Source organism: Pomacea canaliculata, linkage group LG11 (assembly GCF_003073045.1).
Source record: "Pomacea canaliculata isolate SZHN2017 linkage group LG11, ASM307304v1, whole genome shotgun sequence".
NCBI classification, from domain to species: domain Eukaryota; kingdom Metazoa; phylum Mollusca; class Gastropoda; order Architaenioglossa; family Ampullariidae; genus Pomacea; species Pomacea canaliculata.
In genome coordinates, this window is record NC_037600.1 from 23068082 (window position 1) to 23089876 (window position 21795).

The following is a 21795-nucleotide window of genomic DNA, read 5'->3' on the forward strand; positions in this document are numbered from 1 at the left end:
AAGGATACTTTCATTTCTAGAGGTATCAGCTGACTTTTTTTTATAGACGTCTGTTTAATTATTAAAAAATATGTTCCTTAGCTTTTATCCTGCTTCTGCCATTACTGCTAGATTTTATGTGTTCTGTGTTTTGTAGGTTTATACCGTGTTGTTACTACTAACAGATTGGTGTGTCTGTGCTCCTTTACAATACTAGTAAGAGGATTTTTTTTCTAATGTTTGTTTAAAGATAAATGCAAGGTAACTTTTCCCACAAATCTTTGTGAAATGTTAATTGCTCTCGAAACAGGTCGCCGAACATTATAACATGATTGTGATTGGATTCTTAAAATCGCTTATTTACCGTGGAAACTTACAGAGGGACTATGAAGACCACACATTCATCACTACACTACCATCCTCTCCCCTAATTGTGTGTCTCAGTGTGTTTGTGGTTCACCACTTATGTCGAATGTATAGAGGCTTCGGGAAAATCCCAAGACATAGATTTTCGATCACATTTGTAGCTCCTGGAAATCTTTCCTGATTACAGCTTTACATTTCTCTTATTGGCTGGATATGCACTGCTACAGTGACAGCTTCTCAACATTCAAACTGAACACAAACACTGACGGTTGTCTCTGCCAGCTGCTTGTCATTTATCTACACATATAGGCTATAAATAGGACGATCTAAGTAATTGGATTTTTCCGAAAAGGGAGACGAAATTGTCTTTCCTGTCTACGGGCTGTTCACTGTTCAAGATAACTACAGCAGTTCATTTTATTTGAAAGCAAAGGACAACTGAAAAAAATGTTGCCTCTGAATTTGTAGAAATAGGAGTTGTGAAGTGTTCAATACACGCATTCAGGTAAGATTTATTTGATCAAGTATGTTTGGTAGTTGATTATTGTATTTGTTTGTGGCAAGTAACATGTCGCCGCCATTTGCATTGGTATGGCGCCAGCTCCTTTATCTTGTATCTTTCTGATCAACGACAACATAAAAATGTACACATCGCAAGATTAAAAATATGTCAAAAACATGCGAAGACAGTAATTCCACATTTTAACTTTTCTAATATGTGTTCACATAACTTTGTCAACAGATCTTTGCTCTGCTCTCTCGCACTTCCTGTTTTAAAGCAGGTTTTCACAACGAGAATTAGCAGCCACTCAAAGGGAATCCAAGGGAAATAGTTAATATGGATGACATGATCAATACTGACATTTTGAATCCAGTCTGATTACAATTTGGGTTTGCACATACATCGTTTACTTGGGTCACCACCTAAAGTAGTTTAGTGCTGATTAATGAAGGTCGCCATGTTGGGTACTCACGAGTTGACCCCAAATAAAGGTCAATGAGTCAAACGATGCTCTGACCCTGTTGTGTCGGCTTTAGTTTATAGCTTGCAATCTGGGGCAAAAACAAACAACTTTCAATCTGCCAAAAGGCAAAGTTTCGAGGTAAAAATGTAAACATCTGTTTGTTGGTTGCGTCCTGTGTAATAACAACGTGCGTAATAATAATAAACAAGTGGTTTGACAATGAATTGATTACCTGTGCGGTGAATGACCAAGAGAAAGTATCGTGTTGAAGGCTGTTGTTGGTATCAGAAGATATCGAGGTGAATGTGTGTAGGAGGAAGGCAGAGATAGAAGGATGTCAGGGTGGGTATAGGGGCTCTAGTGATGAGAGGGAGGTGAAAGGTATTCTAGGAGTTTTGAAGTGGGTGTGGATCCTTGTAATCTTTTTCTAGTATGACTGAGCTGTATAACTACAGGTGTATGTGGGTGTGTGAGAATACAGATGAATTGTGAATAAAAATTGTATAGATTTGGGTAAGTGGCCATATTTGAGTAGGTTCTTGAACTTTTGCTGAAACCAATATGGTTAAAGCAATAAAAATGTTTATGTCTCTCATTGACGGACACACAGACACACACACACAAAGAAACACTGAGAGTGCCAATTTATGAGACACTGTAGAATGTTGTGACAGCGATTTTAATGATTTGCTTATTTGATTATTCATAACAGTCGCACTTAGGCAACTTTTTAGTTATAAAACCCTTATATAACGATGTATAACACTAAAGCAAGCTGTGCCAATGATCTCACCTCAGTGTGCGATAAGCGGCAATGACATGGAGATGTTTGTCCTGTCCTATGATAGGGCCATGTGACAGACGCGGCTTCCGGCAAAGTTCGTCCTCTTCATGGAAGATCACTGATGGCAAGGTCTGAACATTCACTTCTTGAAAAACAAAGAGAGACGATTGACACTCACTGACTGGAAGTTGCTGGAGCTGCTAATATGGTAACAACTGTTTGTTTTAACAATCAGAATATCTTGTATGTGTGTGCCAGAGAGAAAGTGTGTAGGTGTGTTTGTGTGTGTGTGTCAGAGAGAAAGGGAAGACAGAGAAAGAAGTATTAGCTGGAGTAACATGTTAGGTATCGGAAACAGTTTTGACATTTTGTCCATTTGCACGTGTTGATACATCTGATCAAGCACAACACTGTATGTGTGTTCACACTGTCTGCCATGTTCACTGTATGTGTTCACACTGTCTACCATGTTCACTGTATGTGTGTTCACACTGTCTGCCATGTTCACTGTATGTGTTCACACTGTCTACCATGTTCACACTGTGTGTGTCCATACTGTCTCCATGTTCACTGTATGTGTTCACACTGTCCACTATGTTCACTGTCCAACTACAGGTCAAGCGGAAGAAGGGGGCGGGAGGTGGTGGAGAAGATTCTGGCGGTGGTGGCCGGGTCAAAGTTTATCTCCATGCCGTGACTAATGATGAGGCTGCTCGTCTAACAGACAATGGTTGGTTGTATTTCTTTCAGCCTGTAAAGGTTTTCTTCCTTATATATATATTTAAATAAGTCATCTGTATTTAAAGATACAGCAGGCTTGTAATTCTTACAGGAGAAACTAATTTTTTCTTACCTCCTCAAGTAGGATGACACTTTTTCTTCATAAATAAGTGTAATTTTATTTCATGTAAACACAATCAATCAGCACTTCTTAAAGATAATAGCAGATTACATAACTTAGAAAATAAACAGTCTATACCAGCTTTATCTGTAGACATCAGTGGAAATGTTTTACACAGAAGAAACAGATCGTGGGATGAAAACAATAAAGATAACTTGTACACACATTTTCTATCTCTCACTTGTGTTTGTGTAGTATCAGCACCAAAACTAAAAACATATTTCATTACAGTTTGTAAATAATGTGTTGGTTTATGTTCAAGGAAACACACGCCCCCTTCAAGAAGTCAAAAAGCAGTCACGTGCTTCTGAAGTACAGTTCTATCAAAATCAATCTGTAACGGACATGAAGATTATCATCATCCGGGGCACTCCACAACAAATCGAGAATGCTGTCAGCCTCATCAATCAGAAAACTGGTTCTAAGGTGCAGTAACTATGTTGGATTAATTCTGACAAAGAGAGTCGCACAAGTTAATATCTGTTAATATCTTGAAAAGCAGGGAACGTGCCTTAGACGTTTGGAGTTGCATGCAGTTTGTTTTTTAAAACCTTCATTATCACCTCATGTTTGTTACCACGAGGTATTGATACTCAAACTTACTAAATATTATAAAATAAATATATCATATTTTACAATTCACAATATCTCCAAGTATATATCATTTGATATCACAACACTTTCTTCAAACACATTCACGCCGGACCGTTGCGCATTGCTTCTCCAAAAGACTAAGACATTACCATCGTCTGCCCAGGTCGCATGTTATGTGTTGTACCGAACCAAAAACCACACAACCATTATCCCCCACTAGCTGTACAGACACAAATCTTACGGTGTAATGGCCAGCGGAGGTAATGATAAACAACAAACAAAACCAACACCGCTAGATAGTTGGCCAGCAAAACACTCTCAGCAATATATGTCTCGAATCATTTATAATATCTACTAAAGGAATTCAGATATTCGTGACCTTTCCACAGGAACAATGAGGTGTGTAGCTCAAACATAACCTTCTGATGCCCTCGCTATTGAAACAATAAAATAATCATCACACATCACATTGTTCAATAAATCTCTGACATAGTAGGCCAAACTCACATTTCCGAGTTTTCATCCAACGATTATTCCTCTCGAGTGTTGAGGACACTGAAATAATCCGCTTCAGTTCAGACCCACTTTGTGGTCTACACAGGTAACACTTACATTCTTCTATAAGAACTTGTGGTACACACGACGAATAATTACTCGCGATGGGGACACTCCCCTGGTCACGTGACTAGGTGAGGTTGGCGATTCCCTGCACTTCCCAGGGTCGCTGTCGTTGCTGGGTAACGCCGTCCTCAAGAGTATTGTCTTCATGTTTTCTGCATGTGTCTATATTCATATCCATGCGTCCACCATTCATTCAGCAAGAGCAAGTCGCGATTTACCACTAATTTTCTAACAGTTTCGTCGTGTTTACAACGAAATTAATCATCAGACAACACTGCAAAAGATAATTACTTCTATGCCTCGTCTTGGCGAGGACGATTAACTTCAGTCAAATACCTGCGATGAGTACAGCCTTGGGCGCTACTTTCTCTCTCGCTCTGTCTACACGAGAAGTGTTTTACTTGTCTACATACAGGTGTATCTAGTGCTTCTTTCCTCCTTAGCTTCCGGTGACGAGCTTTTGCGGTTTCTCGCCAAACTTTATATGGTCAGGTCTGGTCAGTAACTGGCTGTTTTTGTGATGCGATAAATACTAGACATACTTTTACTTATTCTCACAGAGTTATCAAAGTCATCCTGGTTTAACATAACTCTAAAATAATGAACCTGTCTACATTTATTATAGTATGAAACATCGCGTTTTAACAGAACTCGAACTTAACTTTCGCAAGCACCTTACAGGCATGTTGTAAAACACGTCTTCCAGTGATACACAGCAATCAATTTATATACACCTCATCATTAGCAACACGAGAAACAAAATATTAATCATATATATTATTAATTTTGAAAACAATTCAGCTAACTTTAATATTAAGCTCAAGAATACAAAACATTAATGGTTTCCATTTGTTAGTTTCACGACAACTGTGACACCTGAAGTATGAACACTAAGACTCGATTTAATTGTATTTAAATGTATTTGGTGTTCATGGAGTAATTGGCCTACCCCGTGTTACCACCTGTTTCACGTTTTGTACCCTTTTCCCCTATATTTTCCACGAAAATTTATCTCCATCCCTCTTAAACTATAGTAATTATATTCAGACAGCAAGCATTCTCTCAACGGTTTTCCTCATGGTGTTATTTTGCTAATAAAACTGATAATCTCATTTCTCATTGAAGAGACAATGTGGGAATTAAAGCGAGTGTTGTGAACTATGTAGGTTACCCCAAACCTGTGAACAGTAAGCAATTCATTTTAGGTGTCACCTCATTACTGTGAGACCAGCAATGGATATAGTTTAGTTTTCTATACTAACATGGTATAAACTATCTTGCTTCAGGAAACCATTTCAGATCAAGCACAGAAATTCTGGCTCCAGTGGGTTCAGGAAGCCTTCCCTGATCTCGACTCTCGCGCCTACTTCCTGCCTCCTGTCTACTTCAACCGCGTGCCCATGACCCCAGGGTCAGTTGGTGGTCAGGATGTTCTGATCCTTAACACACAACACGGACAGTCTAGTAAGTCAAACCAGCCAACACCACATGAAGGAGTCGGAGGGTCCAGCGAGCAGGAACTGCCTAGACATGCATGTGTGGACATTCAGCCAAGTCCACCTGATGACGAATATCAGGACACCCAACCTACTTTACCTGGACAAACCAGTCAATGTATCCAACCAACACCAGCTGAAGAGTCTCGCATTTCCAGCCACAGAACACCACCTGGACACTTCAGCCAGGTTAGCCAGCTGGCACCAGATCACAAGGCTGGGTGTTCAAACTATATGGCACCACAAGAACAGGCCGGTAACCACATCCTAGAGGCTTCACCAAGACAGTGCATTCAACTGACACTACCTGGAGAAGTCAGTCACTACAATGAGAAATCGAATAAACATAACGATCAATTCATTCAGACACCTACTGGACAGGATCATCAATACATTCAAACGTCACAACCTAAACAGACAGGTCAGTACAATCAGCTGACACAACCTGGAAAAACAGATCAGCACATTCAATCGGGCCAACCTGTACATACCAGTCAGTACGAGCAGACAAAATCAAATAAACAAGGCGGTCAATATCTCCAGAGTTATCCATCTGGAATGACTGGTCAGTTTAGCCAGACAATGAAATCAGTACAATATATTCATGACATACAGGAGACATCACTCGGACTAACAAGTCAATACAAGCCGACATTACTTGGACAGGGTCAGTACAACAATGTACCTCATGCGCACGCCTATCAGTATAGCCAGACGACATCAATTGGACAAGCAGGTCAGTACATGCATCGGACACCACGTGGGGAGACCTATCAACATAGCCAGACGATACAATGTGGACTGACATCTCAGTATATGCTGACGACACCACCAAGACCGGCAGACCAGGATGTTCTGTCGCCACCTGGACTGACCGGTGACTACATCCAGACACCACCTGAACCAACAGGTCACGACATCCAGACAAAAGCACATGGACAATCAGGTGAATGCATCTTTCCGACTCCACATGAGCAGACATCTCAGCGCATTGAACTTGAAGCTGCTTCTTCCGATGTCGTTCAGCCTTCAGCCCATCGGCCTGCTAAAGTTCTAGACAGTGACGTCAGAGATGATGAAGCCAAGCAACGAGTTCTCGTCTGCCTGCAGGAATTTTCTGAACGGAATAAAGAAGTTTTGTTTGGGATGAGTAAGCTTGCCTTCGGGGATTATCTCGGGGAACCTGTTTACGCTGCTGCGGCTGCTCAGCTCCCTCCACGCGCCAACCTTCCTTCTGCTCTGCCTCGGAACTGGAAACAGGGAGACTTTGATGTGCTTCTTATTCACCGACATTACGGATTCGTGGTGTGCAAGGTGAGAGCTTTTGGTGACATTACTCAGGCACTGAACATGTCACAGCAGGATATAGAAAATAACATTAGAGAGAAACTGAGAGACGCCGTGTCACAGCTGGACAAGGCGGAGGCCATGTTGTCTCACCTGGTGTCCGACATCGCTTCCGGTCTGCGCATCACTAAGACCATCGCTTTCCCCAACCTCACGGCTAGTCAGGTGCAACAGGCCATCTGTGAAGACATCCCTCTGACTGAGGTAACTATTCCATCCACAGCTTCGTGTCCCTCAACCTGCTAGGAGATAGTGAATATAGTTTGTGTACTGAGAGAGGTGCTAGTACAACAGGTGTGTACTCTGAGCAATTGATAGGCAGACTACATTTTAGCACTAATCATCCCACTCATAACTGTTAAAAGAAGAACTGTTTCTATGAAGTTTAATAACACAATTATGTCACTTATTCATACGCTGTCCCAGACTGATATCGGCGTGAGGTGTAGCCTTCGTGTTACACTATATATATATAGCATGAGACTACTCTAGTGGTGATACATTTACCAAACAGTGTCTACAGCAGCGGTTCTCAACCTTTTACATGTGACGACCCCCCTGACGAACACCGGTACGTCCGCGACCCCCTTAGCCAGCTAGGTCGGTGGAAGAGCGGGGGGGGGGGAGCCTTAGCTAACCTCGAACGCAGCGTCGAGGAAATCAATGCAATTCAACAACGGAAGAACAAAGTTCGTATCTGCAAGAAGTATAAGTGTTAATGAAATTTTACTAAAGCAAATTCTGCGGTGCTAATAAATATTATTTTATTGGACAGTCACTTTGATTAATGAGAAGGTTGAGCCTGCTTGCTGTGGCATAGAGAAGCGAACCTGTGTGCGATGTTCGTACCCACTGCTATTCGCAGCTCAGCCTCTGCGTCCACACGATTTCTGTATTTCGACTTCAGTGCTGCCAATGCTGAAAATCCTTGCTCACACATATATGAAGTTGAAAATGGCAGAAGAACTTTCATTGCTTTCTCAGAAAGGAGAGGATATTCACCGTTGATGCTAATCCAGAATGTTGGCACTGGTGTTGTTTGGAAGACCATTTTCAGGGATTGGTCACTCGAAAGGTCGATGAGCTGCTCTTCTTCTTGCGTGGACAACCCGCTTGTGCTAGGATCAGCCAGAAATGGATTACGAATCCAATCGTATTTAGTCACATCAATTTCAGCGAAATAATGCTGAAACCTTTCTTGCAGTCCGTTTAGATGGGCAATAATTACATTCTTCACCTGATCAAGATTCAAGTTGTCAGCCTTGCACTTACACAAGCACGGAAACATCAAAAATATTTTCTTGGCGTATCTTTTGAGTCCACAACGAAATGTTTCGGACGAAAGCATTCATCTTGTCAGTTGTTTGTAATATGGTGGTGTCCTTCCCTTGTCTGGTCATCGCCTTCTGTCAGGGACCTATAGAGTACTAGGACTGAGCAGGTGCGAATGAAAGGGTGTGAATGATGGACGTTTCCTGAATGCCTGCCTTTTAGATGTTTAAAAAAAAAAGAGAGAGGTGTGACTGAAGAGGGAGAGGGGAGTCAGCGATGAGAGATTGGGGAAGAGAGAGGGCAAAAGGTGAGAGGAGGGAGATTGGAGGCTTAATTGTTGAGAGGGGGATTGTGTTTTGAGTTTTGGAAGTGAGAAGTCACTACATTGCCGAGACAGTGTACTTGAATAGGGAGAAGACATTTGGAGTTTGAGCCCCCGCACCACTCGGTTACAAAATGTAAACTAATTTCACTAATACCAGTATAAGAAACTTTTAAAAAATGACCACCTTCGCGACCCACTTGTAGGCACGTCGCGACCCCACAGGGGGTCGCGCCCCACAGGTTGAGAACCGCTGGTCTACAGTTTGTGTGTCACAGTAGCTGGTAAGATACATTTATACATGTTATGCTAGGATTATTTGCTATCATCACAGACACCAGTTTGCACCATCACTTTCCCGCACTTGAAAGGAATTTTGAGCTTCGTGTTGATTACAGGTGTAAAACTCCTACGATACAAGCAAACATCCTATAACCGGCTACAAAATACATACATATCTCAAATATTCCTAAATTCTTTTAATATTGCGAAACATTCAAAGCATTATTTAAATAAAGTTTTAAGAAGTAAATTATTTTACACTCTTTTCTGTATTTTTTGCATCATATTTTATTTTGCTGCCCATTGATTTCAATAAGTTACGGGTACCACTGTACACAGGTAGCCAAGAGAGAGAGTACATTACAACTTTGCGATGTACCATTACCTTTAAGATGACATATTTTTCATTTACATCGAACAGACAAATATTTATCTTCGTTGTGTATTTCTAAAATAAAAACCCATTCTGCAATCTGTGACAATAAGGATGTAAGTAAAGTGTCGGCACTTTGTGTGTAGCCGTCTGCAACTCTAAAATAAATAATCTTCTGTTCCCTTTCAGGTGTGTTTTCAGTTTGATGTGTGAGTTAGATAAGTTTGATGTATTAGTCCTCCTGTTGTTGTAACTGTACATGTTCTGTCTTAATGTCCCTCGACATCAGAGGTTTGTCAAGTATCCACCTTAAGGCCCGTGGTTTATTTACAGGACCTGTGTCGGTGTCTGGGAACATCAGACCCCGCCGACATCACTGGTCTGTGTCTGTGCTGTGATCAGTTGTCTGACCCCAAGACCCCGTGTGACGTCAGTAGTCACGTGCTGAGGGAACTCGGACACTGGTGGCAGCGACGTGTGGCTGTGGCTGGACCTGACAGTCACATGACTGATGTGGTCTACAAGATGTTAGTAGCGAGGCAAGTATATACACAACACAGTATTAGTACAGTGATCTCAGATGGTTGTTCACATGTGTGTGTGTGTGAGCGCGTTCACTGACTGAAATACACAAACCCTGTACTGTATATGTGTACTTACAGTTAGAACAAACACTGGTTACAGTAACACGATGTCAGTGCAGGTGCACATAGCAAATTGCATATTAAATGTCAATTAAAATTCAATTAATATCGTTGTACAGTTTTATATCCAGATATGTCGTTGGTTCTTTCTTACGATTTAGCTTAGCTTAGCTGAGATGTGTCATGCTTTAGGGTTTGGTCTTAGCATTTTAGGTAGGTACCTTCCACAACACTGACATTAACAATTTAAAGTGGTTTATTCATAAAGATTGCCTCGTACAAAAATTTATTCAATATTGTATAATTATTGGATGTAAAGTGGAGATTCTTTACCTAAAATTAATTAAAGCAACACTATAGCAAGTACATAAAATTCCAATTTATGAGTTATACTCAAACGATGTTAAAAAGTACAAAAAAAATTATTAACAAGATACATAGTTTTTCTTTAACATTTGTATAATCCACAAAAAAGGTTCAAAAACCTATCAAATGGAAACGACTATCAACAAAGCGATATGACAATTTCAATTTAAATAAATTAAAGTTCAAATCAAATTAAAGTTTAAAGAGATACTTTTTTAAAAGTAAAATTCAATATATAAGTATACACACGTACAAAGAGTATTGGCCACACACATCATTTTAAAGGAGAGAAAAGTTTCTAATATTATTTTGTGCGCTTTATGTAACCAAAGAAGAGACTATCCAACATTTGTTTTTAAATGTATCATGTTGGACAATTCACAATAGCTTTAGAGACTAAAATTCATGAGAAGTGTAATTATGTAAATATCATAAAATTTACCTTACTCGGCTACAGCGAGAATTCTTCTATTGACAAAGTAGTAATTAATAGAAAGGTTTTGCAGATATAAATCTACATTAAATACTAATTAAAGGACTAATTGATATTTAGAATTAAAAGGGACATTCTTTGGATTTGCAGTGTTTTCTCCCATTTTCTAATCAAAGGACAGAGAAGTCGATATCGATAATAAGCTTAATATATGTATAACAATTATACTAACATATGTTTACATTTTAAATGCTATCAACTGATTCGAAAAGTAGTAAATAAAATTGTTGACTGAAAAAACTAAAGAATAAGTTGAAAAGTAAATATTAAAAAATATATTCGTGAAAAACGACAATCAAAATGCTCTGACAATAATATACTGACTTATTAACTGCTAAAAACAGATTGCTAAGAAATAATTTCTTTAACTTGTATCTGTTTTTAATCTACAGTAAAGTTTTCGTTTATCCAATAAAACATTATATTATCACTTTTATCAACTCCATATATTGCAAGGCCATAACAGACATTCTCTTTTGACGGCGAAAAAATAATTCAAATTCTCTTTCTTCCTCCTTTTTCATTATGAACAAATTTTAACATTATTGTTGAACTTGTTTCTTTCAAGAAGAGACAGGATGTAAAAAAAATCATACAAAGGATAAAGATTAAAAAAAAACTTTAAATGGGTGATTGCTAGAAGGGGACAGTGATTGACTGAAGTACTATTCAACCTGCAAAGAAGGTTCCTCTTTGCTGACCACTTTTTTAACTATATAAGTTTGCATCTCATTTACGCCGGCAATCAAATAAAAGCTCGTAGGTACCTGACGAAGTCAACAATTTCAACTCTCTTTTGTCTTATCTACACAGTGATTGTAGTGTGATGACTGTCCTTTTACCAGATTCTGCGGTCCGGCGACAACAGTGAGTGTGCCATGCACATGTCCTCCACGTGTGAGTGTCAAGACCCTGGGTCAGGCCGTGTGGTGGACAGGAGAGTGCTATACTGCTGTAATCACACTCTTCCCGGAGCAAGTTCACCTGCTACACACGGCGCCTCCCACACTCTTTGTCACCGGACCGCCCGGTACAGGTAAAACTGTGGTGCTGCTGCTGATGGCCATACAGTGGCTGCGGTGTGGTCACCACGTCTACGTTGTCAGTACGTGGTATGGGAGTCGTGCAGCGAGCAGCATGTTGTATCACCTGTTGCTGCAGACAGAAAAGAAGCAACTGGCACCAGAGGTATTAACCAGTCAGCTTCACCTTCTGCATGTTGATCTTAATGGCGACAAAAACGTGGAGAAGGCCGTCAACGACTTGTCACAAGCTGCAAGTGGAGGACCGTTGTATGTCGTCATTGACGAAATGGGACACAAAGACATTTCTGACATAAATACCCCTAAAATGTAAGATTAAAAACGTGTTTACCATAACTGAAAAGAGATAAAAAAAAAAAAAAAGCAAAGAGCGTCTGTCAACAACATCTCATTCCTGTTCATTATTCCAACCCTCTACTTCGGCTGTTAGCACGAGTGGTGCAGGAGCATTGTAAAATGAGTATAAACAGCGAGAAATAAAAATTTTGGACCCTCCGCTACCACAAAGCTACTTGCTCCCCCCCTTCTTTCCCTCTACAGACGTTAATCACGTGACGAGTGCTGTTGGTAGAGGAGTAAAATACTCGGGTGCCTCAATATTCCTGCCTGAGACTCTCCATAAAGTAAGGTGCCAGTCCTGCTTGACAAAGGGTCATCCTCCCCTCAAATAATTGATTGTCGCAGTGTCACTAGCTTTAACCATTCCATATTCCGACTGCTCATGAGTAGTGGTCGCGAAAAAGATTTGTTTACAAGGCATGTTTAGATGATTTAATGATGTGTAAGTGGCGGATGTCAGCGGTCATGGAGTTTCAACGTGTTGCTGCACTTAACCTCACAGACCAATGGCCACACATCGTAACTGTGGTTACCGTGGTGACAAGAATCATAATATAAGCTGATAAGACGAAGAGCAATGTTCATGAAGGGATGGAGAGGAAGACGCGTTTAGAGAACTACTGAAGGCAAGTGCTTGAAAGAAATAAAAGTGATGCGCAGACAACTGGCAGAGAATGCAGACGTGAGCAGACAACTCTTGTAGAGGACAGAGGAAGGGAGTGTCAGGGTCTTTTATTGTTTTGTCTAAACACGAGACATGTAGCAGTTTTGTATTGTAGTTAAATCTATTTTTTAATACATGCTTGGCAACTTCCGTCCTTATTAACTGATTCAATACCAAAAATTATAAAATAGTTTTAAAATTTTTGTTATGTTCATAGATAATTCCTTTTGCAATCTAAAACTTAATTAGAATGATGTTGTTTACATTTCGTTTTAGGAACTTTGTTTCATTGTTTGGAACATTTCTGTTTCCTCACCTTGTGTGCAGCGTGGTTGATGACATAGTCACATTAACATACAAACAGTACACCTCAAGTACATAAACAGTGTAACACGTGTCTCTCCATCCTCTGTAACACTCATGTCTGTGACAGGAAACACATCAAGACCTTCTGTGAGAAGTTGCTGGCACAGGTTCCTCGTCTTCATCTGTGGGCGGCAAGTTGTTACAATAAGAACTGCCCCCCCAGCTGGCAAGTGGAACATTTAACCAGACCTCTCCGCTCTCCACCCGCCGTCGTCAGGGAAATCAAGAAAGATTCAGTTATCATTAAGGGTGTTAGTATTCAGAAATACAGTGAGCGAGGTGTGCCCGACCACACAGACGGCCCGCCAGTCACACGACTGTATCACCGAGGTCAGGATCACTCAGTGTACTGGCCAGATGACTGTATCACGTGCGGTCGTGAGGTGGCCAAGTTCCTACACAGTCTCCGTGTTGGTGTTACAGGTAGGTGTGGCTAGAATGTAGTTTAGTTACTGTTGACAAGAGATACAAGACGTAACACGTAAGCGAATCTCTGTGATAATTTACAGTCAAGTATGGGAGATTGTCGGTAATTCATTATAATAATTCAATATGTTTGTTTTATACTCCGCCACAGGTGGCTTGTCATTCTTTGTCAGTTTGTGTATGTGAGTTTGTGTGGGTGTGTCTTTTGGCGTTTGTGTTTATGTACATGCGTGTGTTGTATCGTATACAAGACAACAAATGAATAAACTTTGTATGTTGACAGAGAATAATGAGCTGACAACAGTAAACACCGTCACTTCAACAACTGGCGGCACAACACCCTGTCTACAGTGGAGAGACGTGCTGGTGTTGAACTGGTATATCGTTTTTGATCAGTCGGGTGTTGTCACAGGACTGCGAGAAGCGGGTATCCCAGTGCGGGTGATGAAGGATGATGACATCGAGGACGTGGCCACGGCCCGCAGTGACGTGGTGTGGGTGGCGGATGGACATCATGTTCGTGGTCTGGAGAGAAAAGTCGTCGTGTGTTTGGTGTCCCATTATGGTTCAAGATCTAATGTTAGTCATGCATCTGGCGGCTTCCACTCCATATCCCGGTGTACATCACAACTGGTGACTGTGGAGTAGACACTAGCTACCTGAACATGCTTCACACTCCCTCACCTGTCACCTGTAGCAGTCTGATGTCTGTCTCCATTACACCAACATCTATAATCAGTTGTAACATTGTAACATTCTGCTTTAGTGTGCGGGCTACTGTACTCTGCTAAACGACTATATGAACAGCTTGTATCGTGGAATTAGATGCATATTCTCGAAAATGAAGTACAAGCTACTTTTTTAAATACATAAAATACAGAAATACTAGAATAGCATTGTTGTGTTCTATTAGCGAAAAATTGTAAATGATTTTAGACATGCTTTTTAAATCAGATATTTACCGTTTACCTTTAAATAGGTGAATATTGATAATGCTACAGTACCTTTTGTCATGACATAAAATATACCCTAGTAAAGAGACTTAGGAAAATTAGACTACATGAATACAAGTACATAAGACTAATACATCAACCAATCAGACTGAAGTGCTATGATCAGCTCACGGTTCCAGTAAATTCTACAGACTCAATCCACCACTCTCGAGTCTGGCATCATGGCGAGGCGGGAAATGTTGAGATTCCATTTGTGTAATGAACGATACAAAGAACCTACGGACAGCAGAGCCACCAATCCACAGACAGTTTACAATATGCGCATGTTTAAAAATCTGCCAATGAAAGTGTTGATGCATGTTCTAATGGGATGGCAATACAGTACCCGAGTCTGTATAATGGTATCTCTGTATGCCACACCTGTCCGGTTCCCTTGTACCAGGTAGATAGGAGTGAGGTAGGTCGTCCCCATTCCAGCCCACACCATGATGGACCCACCCCTATAATCATTACACTCCGCGACAGTTAGAGTGTGCTAACGGTCTCCATGTCATCTCCAGACGTGGATTTGGCAATTGTGGCAAAGGTCTGGCAAAGCGACATTCATGAGTGAAGAGGAGTGAGGTCCACTGTGTCCGTGTCCATGTCACGTGGTGTGGTGTCCATGCAAGACGAGCAGCGCGGTGAGCAGATGTCAGATCATCCTTTCCACATGATGTTTTGGTCATCGCCGGATGGTTTGAAGATAACAGAGGAATATGTTGTAGCTCATGTATTTTGGGTGACGACAGAAAACATCGGGCTCTTTCTACAAGAACCTTTAGTTTACTATTTATTTTCGATGGGGAGTGAACAACCAAGGTTGTCGTAGACAGGAGGCAGGAAGTAGGCGCGTGAGTCGAGCTCAGGGAAGGTGGCCTCAACCCACTGGAGCCAGAATGTCTGTAATCGTGCTGTGTTTGCCTGTATCACACACATTTAAAATTTATATACGCATTGTTTTCTGTATTTTATTCATTTTTTATGTATTGTATTTCGTTACTTTATTTAGTCTACAAACACAGTTAAGCCCTAGGACTTTTTATTTGCAAGACATATTCGTTAAACCGTTTCTAATTCCGTTTTGAAGCAGTTTACAGTTCTTCGTTTAAAGTGGGGACAAGCATGACTTCCATGTCCACCTTTTCCACACACATATGCAGATCACAGAGTGCAAATAAACTAAAATGAGTAAGTGCAGAGGAGGTTGAATTTTTAAAGTGTTCTAGGGTAGCGAGAATTATCTGATTTGCGAATGTACGATTTATACATCAATCACACAAGAACAACTTGAAAACTTATCAGCCAAAAGCATGAATCAAATGTTTCTGTTAACTTGAAAATCTCGAGATGCAACATCAAATCAGTTCTGAAGGTTGTAACTTTTCTTCTGCATTTATTGCCACGTTTTATGAAGCGATTAGGGTAGGTTCGATTATTTCTCAACATTTAACATACTTTCTGGCGATTCCATACAATACTACAAACGCAGTTAGCTTTAGCAGTTACATGACAAAATGGATTTTGTTGACAGGCGAATATCGTATTCAGGGGATTCCGTTGTTTCCGGAAAAATCCAAAGTTTACTAAATTTGTGCTCCATCGATAACAGCTCGTGTAAAACAAGAAAGTGTGTAGTCACCACATGGTGTTCATCTCTGATAGACAGTCCTTGTTGGTCAGTTGTTTGGTTTCTGGTGTTCGACGTAAGATTGGTCATGTGATTTGTTTTCCTGTTAGTACCGACTACTCAGTGCTACTTTCTGCTAATCACTGCTTCACTCACCTGATCACCAATCTTCTGGTCAATGAGTTTTGCTGCCGCCTCGATTTGTGTTTGATGACCATGAACGATGATAATCCTTCTACCTGATACAGGTGGGGGGGGTTGATGATCCATGACCACGTCAGCTCCGGTCCTTTCTTTAATTTCTCCCGCATATAGCCATTTTTTGTACATCGTTATTACTAGAAAATATGTTTGTACGTTTCTTCAAGTTATGCCCCTTACCTATTTTCCTTTCTTTTTATTTCTTAATAATAAACATTCGACTCCTGAGATAGCCGAGAAAGATTCAGGTAAGGGTGCATCAGAAAGAAAAAAAAACAGAAAGCAAAAATAAAAAGAAAATGGAAAGAACGAAAGAAAGAAAGAGAACCGCGTGTCAATAAAGTGCCCGTACAATACTGAAGTACACTAATGTTTATTCTACCTCTATAAGAGAGACTTGTACTCGACCTGTATCAAGGTAGGTAACCTGTTGCTTAGTGAGACTCAGGTAAACGCCTCGACACCTTTCAGCCTTACTCTGTCTCTGACCCATGTTTGTGTAGCAACTGGACACCTGATGATGAGAATAGGTTTGTTAAAAGATTATTTGATATTCGTTTAGTAGCGAGCAGCCTTGAGCTCCCTGTAATGGCGATGACTTGAGGTCGCACACTTTAAGTCTTTTTTATCATGTCAGGAAGAAAATAGTATGTCACATAAACAATCATATCATAAAATATAAACACAAGATCTTCCAAACATTCACACAGTTTCTGCAAACAGTTTCTATCCCTGCCTTTTCTTGTATGAGATACAATGATAAGGCTACCTCACCAATGTGTCTGGCCTTATATCTCCTACAGTAGGGTGGAGACTAGGTATTTGTCCTCATTGTGGACTGGATACCAGTGACTAAGAGACTCAGGGCAGCAACATGCCCTCTTAGGGATGCATTGCTGCTGAGGAAAAGATTAGTCAGTCAAACATCCTTGTCTTGACTTGAAATAATATATTGTCTTATATAATACATATTGAATATGGCGAGATGAGCTTCTATACACATATCAAAATAATTTTCAGATATTTTTGGATGGAGAACTTTAAAATAAACAGATGATAGCTGCATTTTAAACATAAGCTACCCCTATTCCCTGTGTGACCCCGGGGTATGCTTGCCTAGCGAGCACTGCAAGAATAGGGTCACTCTGCCACCCAGCCAGGCGTGTCGTAAGAGGCGACGAAGGTGGACACCTCACCTACAGGTAAAATAGGTTGTGGTAGGGCTAACAACCCCACCATGTAAAAAAATTACTGTTACAGAAACCGCAAGCACGATAACTGTAACTCTGGAGCCTCGACTGGACGATCCCTCTTCAGAGGTGTTTATGACGCGTGCTGGTGAAAGCCCTCGGGAAGCCAGCTCGCCGACACATCTTCTCACGGCCAAGGCAAAAACCAGGATAGGGACCTGGAATATCCGAACCCTAAACGAGAGTGGAAAAGCAGCTCAGATAGCACAGGAAAAACTATAACATCAAGCTCCTCGGCCTGAGCGAGACAAGGTGGAATGGCAACGGTCAGACCAGACTTTCGTCAGGGGAGACTATTCTCTACTCCGGACATGACGACCCTGACCATGTCCACACACAAGGAGTTGCAGTGCTGATGACACCGGAGGCAGCAAGAGCACTAGTAGCATGGGAGCCAGTCTCCCCACGATTCATGTCAGCCAGGTTCAACTCCAAAGGGAGAAAGATCACAATCATCCAGTGCTATGCACTTACCAACGCAGCTAACGAAGAGGATAAAGAGGACTTTTACAACTCCCTACAAGCACTGGTTGTTCGAACTCCAAAACGGGACCTGAAGATCATAATGGGCGACATGAATGCCAAAGTTGGAAATGACAACACAGACAAAGAACACGTAATGGGTAAGCACGGTGTGGGCAACTGCAACGAAAATGGGGAGCTGCTCACAGACTTCTGCCTGTTCAACGACCTTGTAATTGGAGGCACACTTTTCCACACAAAACCATCCACAAGACCACCTGGACTTCGCCAGATGGACATACAGTAAACCAGATTGATCACATCACCATTAATCGCCAGTTTAGAAGGAGCCTGCTGGATGTCAGAGTAAAGCGAGGTGCAGATGTAGCCACAGACCACCATCTGCTTGTGGCAACCATGAAGATAAAGCTGAGGTCTTTCCACGACACATCAGACAGACCGCACCACAAGCTCAATGTGCAGTTTCTTAGAGACCACAGAAAGCAAAATGAGTTCAACTGCGAAGTTAAAAAAAGATTTGCGACACTGGAAGGACTCCTGGAAGAAACAGTGGCCAACCACTGGACAGGATTACAAGAGACCTGGAAGAATGCCTGCGCACATATTCTGGGGAAAAAAGGAAAACAGCTCAAAGAATGGCTGACTTTAGCGACCTGGAAAAAGATAGAGAAAAGGAAAGAGCTGAAGCAGAAGATCAAACAATGTCAAGACCAGCAGGAAAAAAATGAGCTCAAAGCAAAATACCGGGAGATAAACAGAGAAGTGAAGAAGAGCGCAAGGGACGACAAGAGACAGTTCGCACACAGGATGGCAGAAGAGGCAGAACAAGCAGTTTTGAGAAATAGCACAAAGAAACTATACGAAATAACACGAATTCTGTCAGGAAGGAAAACCACCAATGCATGCAGACCAATAAAGAATAAGAATGGCAGCGTCATCACCGGGGATGCAGAACAAAGATCACGATGGGTGGAACATTTTGATGAAATACTTAACCGACCCCCACCAACAAAAACTTTGGACACTCCCCCAGCTGCAGAACAGCTCCAAGTAAATACCAACCCGCCAACCAAGACAGAAATCATCGAAGCCATCAAGTCCTTGAATTCTGGAAAGGCGGCAGGCCCAGATGGCATTCCTGCAGAAGCACTCAAGGCAGACCCAACAGCCGCAGCAGAGATGCTACATCCCCTACTGAAGAAAATTTGGGAACAGGAGCAAGTTCCAGCAGACTGGAAGCTTGGCTATCTAGTGAAGTTACCCAAAAAAGGTGACCTGACACAGTGCAGCAATTGGCGAGGGATTACGCTGTTGTCCATTCCAAGCAAGGTGTTGACCAAAATCATCCTGTAGCGACTGAAAACTGCCCTAGATAGGAGACTTAGGCATGAACAGGCAGGCTTTCGGCTAATCGCTACTCTGCGAATTATTATCAAACAGTACATCGAATGGCAGTCACCCCTATACATAACCTTTGTAGATTTTGAGAAGGCCTTTGACTCCGTAGACAGAGAAACCATCTGGAAACTGATGCAGCACTATGGATTTCCACAAAAGTTCATTGCCATCATCCAGCAGTTGTATGAGAACTCGACATGCCGGGTTATACACAAGGGAAAGCTGTCTGACCCCTTCGCAGTGAGGGCTGGAGTGAGGCAAGGTTGTCTGCTCTCACCGACAATCTTCCTGATCGTCATAGACTGGATCATGAGAAGAACAACCTCTAACAGCAACACGGGCGTTCAGTGGACCTTCACCAGGCAGCTTGAGGATCTTGACTTTGCGGATGACATCAGCCTGTTGTCCCACAAGCAACAACAATCACACACAAAGCTCACTCGGCTCGCAGAAGAAACAGCAATGACTGGCCTAACCATCAACATCAAGAAGACGGAGGTAATGCAGGTCAACACAAAGCAAGAAGCCCCACTCCACCTACATGGAGAACGTATTACAGAGTCTGACTGTTTCACCTACCTTGGCAGCATAGTCAGCAGCAAAGACGGAGGTACAGATGACGATGTCAGAAGCCGAATAAAAAAGCCAGGCTTGCATTCCACACCCTAAGACCTTTTTGGAACTCCACGGCTTTGTCTCTACACACCAAGATCCGCATTTATAATACCAATGTAAAGTCCGTCCTTCTGTATGGATCTGAGACATGGCGGGTGACAAATGCCATCACTAACAAGATACAGACATTCATCAACAAATGTCTGCGCCGCACCCTTAACATCCGATGGCCTGAGAAGATCTCCAATGCGGACCTGTGGGAGAGAGCCAACCAAAACCCTGCCAGCCAAGACATCAAGAAGCGGAAGTGGGGCTGGATTGGCTACATTCTACGAAAGCCAGCCGACAATTCAACGAGACAGGCTCTGGGCTGAAACCCACAGGGGAGGAAGAAGGTTGGGAGACCCAGACAGACGTGGAGGACATCAGTCCACAGAGAGGCAGAGACAGCTGCCATGACGTGGTGCCAATTGGAAAGGGACGCCCAGGACCGGGTCCGATGGCAGGGTGTGGTTGCGGCCCTATGCTCCACTGGGGGCGTATAGGAACGAAGAAGAAGAGAAGACACCTTCTCCTTACTGGGTTGTCTTCCTCTGTATACAAAAAGAAACGAATTCCATTACCAAATTATTACATAATTTACACAGATTTTCCCGTATTTCCATGTAATAACTAGGTGGGCATAGAGTTTTAGACAGAGAGCCCACAGTAATATATTCACTCAAAAAGCCCTATATACAAACTATACAATACTATATACAAACTATACAATACTGTATACAAACTATACAATACTATATACAAACTATACAATACTGTACACAAACTATACAATACTATATACAAACTATACAATACTATATACAAACTATACAATACTGTACACAAACGCACCCTCACACAGATGCGCAATCACACGTGTGCACTAACATACATGATGTGCGCGCACACATACCCGAAATCACTCTCCATGCCTGTGGTCCCTTTAGCTCTGTGAGTGAGCCTGTGACTTACAAAAGTCAGGTCTGATGGCCGCGGTAACCGATGTGAATCACGACGATTGAACGTGAAAGGGAAGGAACTCTGAGATCAGGGACCTTCATTGCTGGATCAGTGACTCGGGGTCAAGGCCGGTGTCAGAGAGACTCGTGTTTTCCGGTCTGTTAGTTGGTAAAATACACACACCATCATCTGTTTCCAGACGTACATGGATTCGAATGAAAAATGTGCAAACTGTTGCATTGTTGTCATACCAATGAAGGGAGACGACGAGACTTGGAATGCATATCGCGTGTTATGTCCCTTGACCTCACAAGCTGACTGGATCGGTTGTCCTTGATTGTGTTTTATTGTTGTGGTCGTGCTTCTATTTGGATAAAAGTGTTCCGCCTTCATGTTTACGTGTGTTTCTACTGTGTTTTCTCCCCTTTCTGCTGTACGGCTGGACTGCACATGATATTATTTGAAGTGCGAACTGTTTGGATCTATTGGAGAGATTCCACTCCTGCTTCACTCGCTTCAGCGGCGACCTGGACATGCAGTGAGTAAACTGAAGTGACAATCACATTTTTTCCATTTTAATA

At 41.7% G+C, this 21795-nt stretch overlaps 1 protein-coding gene across 2 annotated transcripts; it reads left to right on the plus strand.

Moving 5' to 3' along the window:
* The first annotated feature begins 490 nt into the window (after window positions 1-490).
* On the plus strand, window positions 491-16827 carry LOC112574796. 2 transcript variants are annotated; one of them, XR_003101491.1, is made up of 9 exons: window positions 491-850; window positions 2159-2302; window positions 2710-2824; window positions 3258-3421; window positions 5497-7257; window positions 9636-9841; window positions 13285-13640; window positions 13927-15826; window positions 16170-16827. XR_003101491.1 is itself a non-coding variant. In XM_025256091.1 (8 exons), exons 2-8 carry the CDS (start codon window positions 2300-2302, stop codon window positions 14289-14291), a joined length of 2970 nt encoding a protein of 989 aa, XP_025111876.1. In that variant the 5' UTR covers window positions 491-850; window positions 2159-2299; the 3' UTR covers window positions 14292-16827. The 2 variants fall into 2 exon arrangements, 1 of the variants encoding a protein (XP_025111876.1); XM_025256091.1 differs by having other exon boundaries at window positions 13927-16827.
* The last annotated feature ends 4968 nt before the right edge of the window (window positions 16828-21795 follow it).

Coding starts and splice junctions, on each gene's coding strand:
- LOC112574796 (XM_025256091.1), top strand. Junction 9,842..13,284: donor TACAAGATGTTAGTAGCGAG/GCAAGTATATAC, acceptor TGTCTGTGACAG/GAAACACATCAAGACCTTCT. Junction 13,641..13,926: donor TCTCCGTGTTGGTGTTACAG/GTAGGTGTGGCT, acceptor GTATGTTGACAG/AGAATAATGAGCTGACAACA.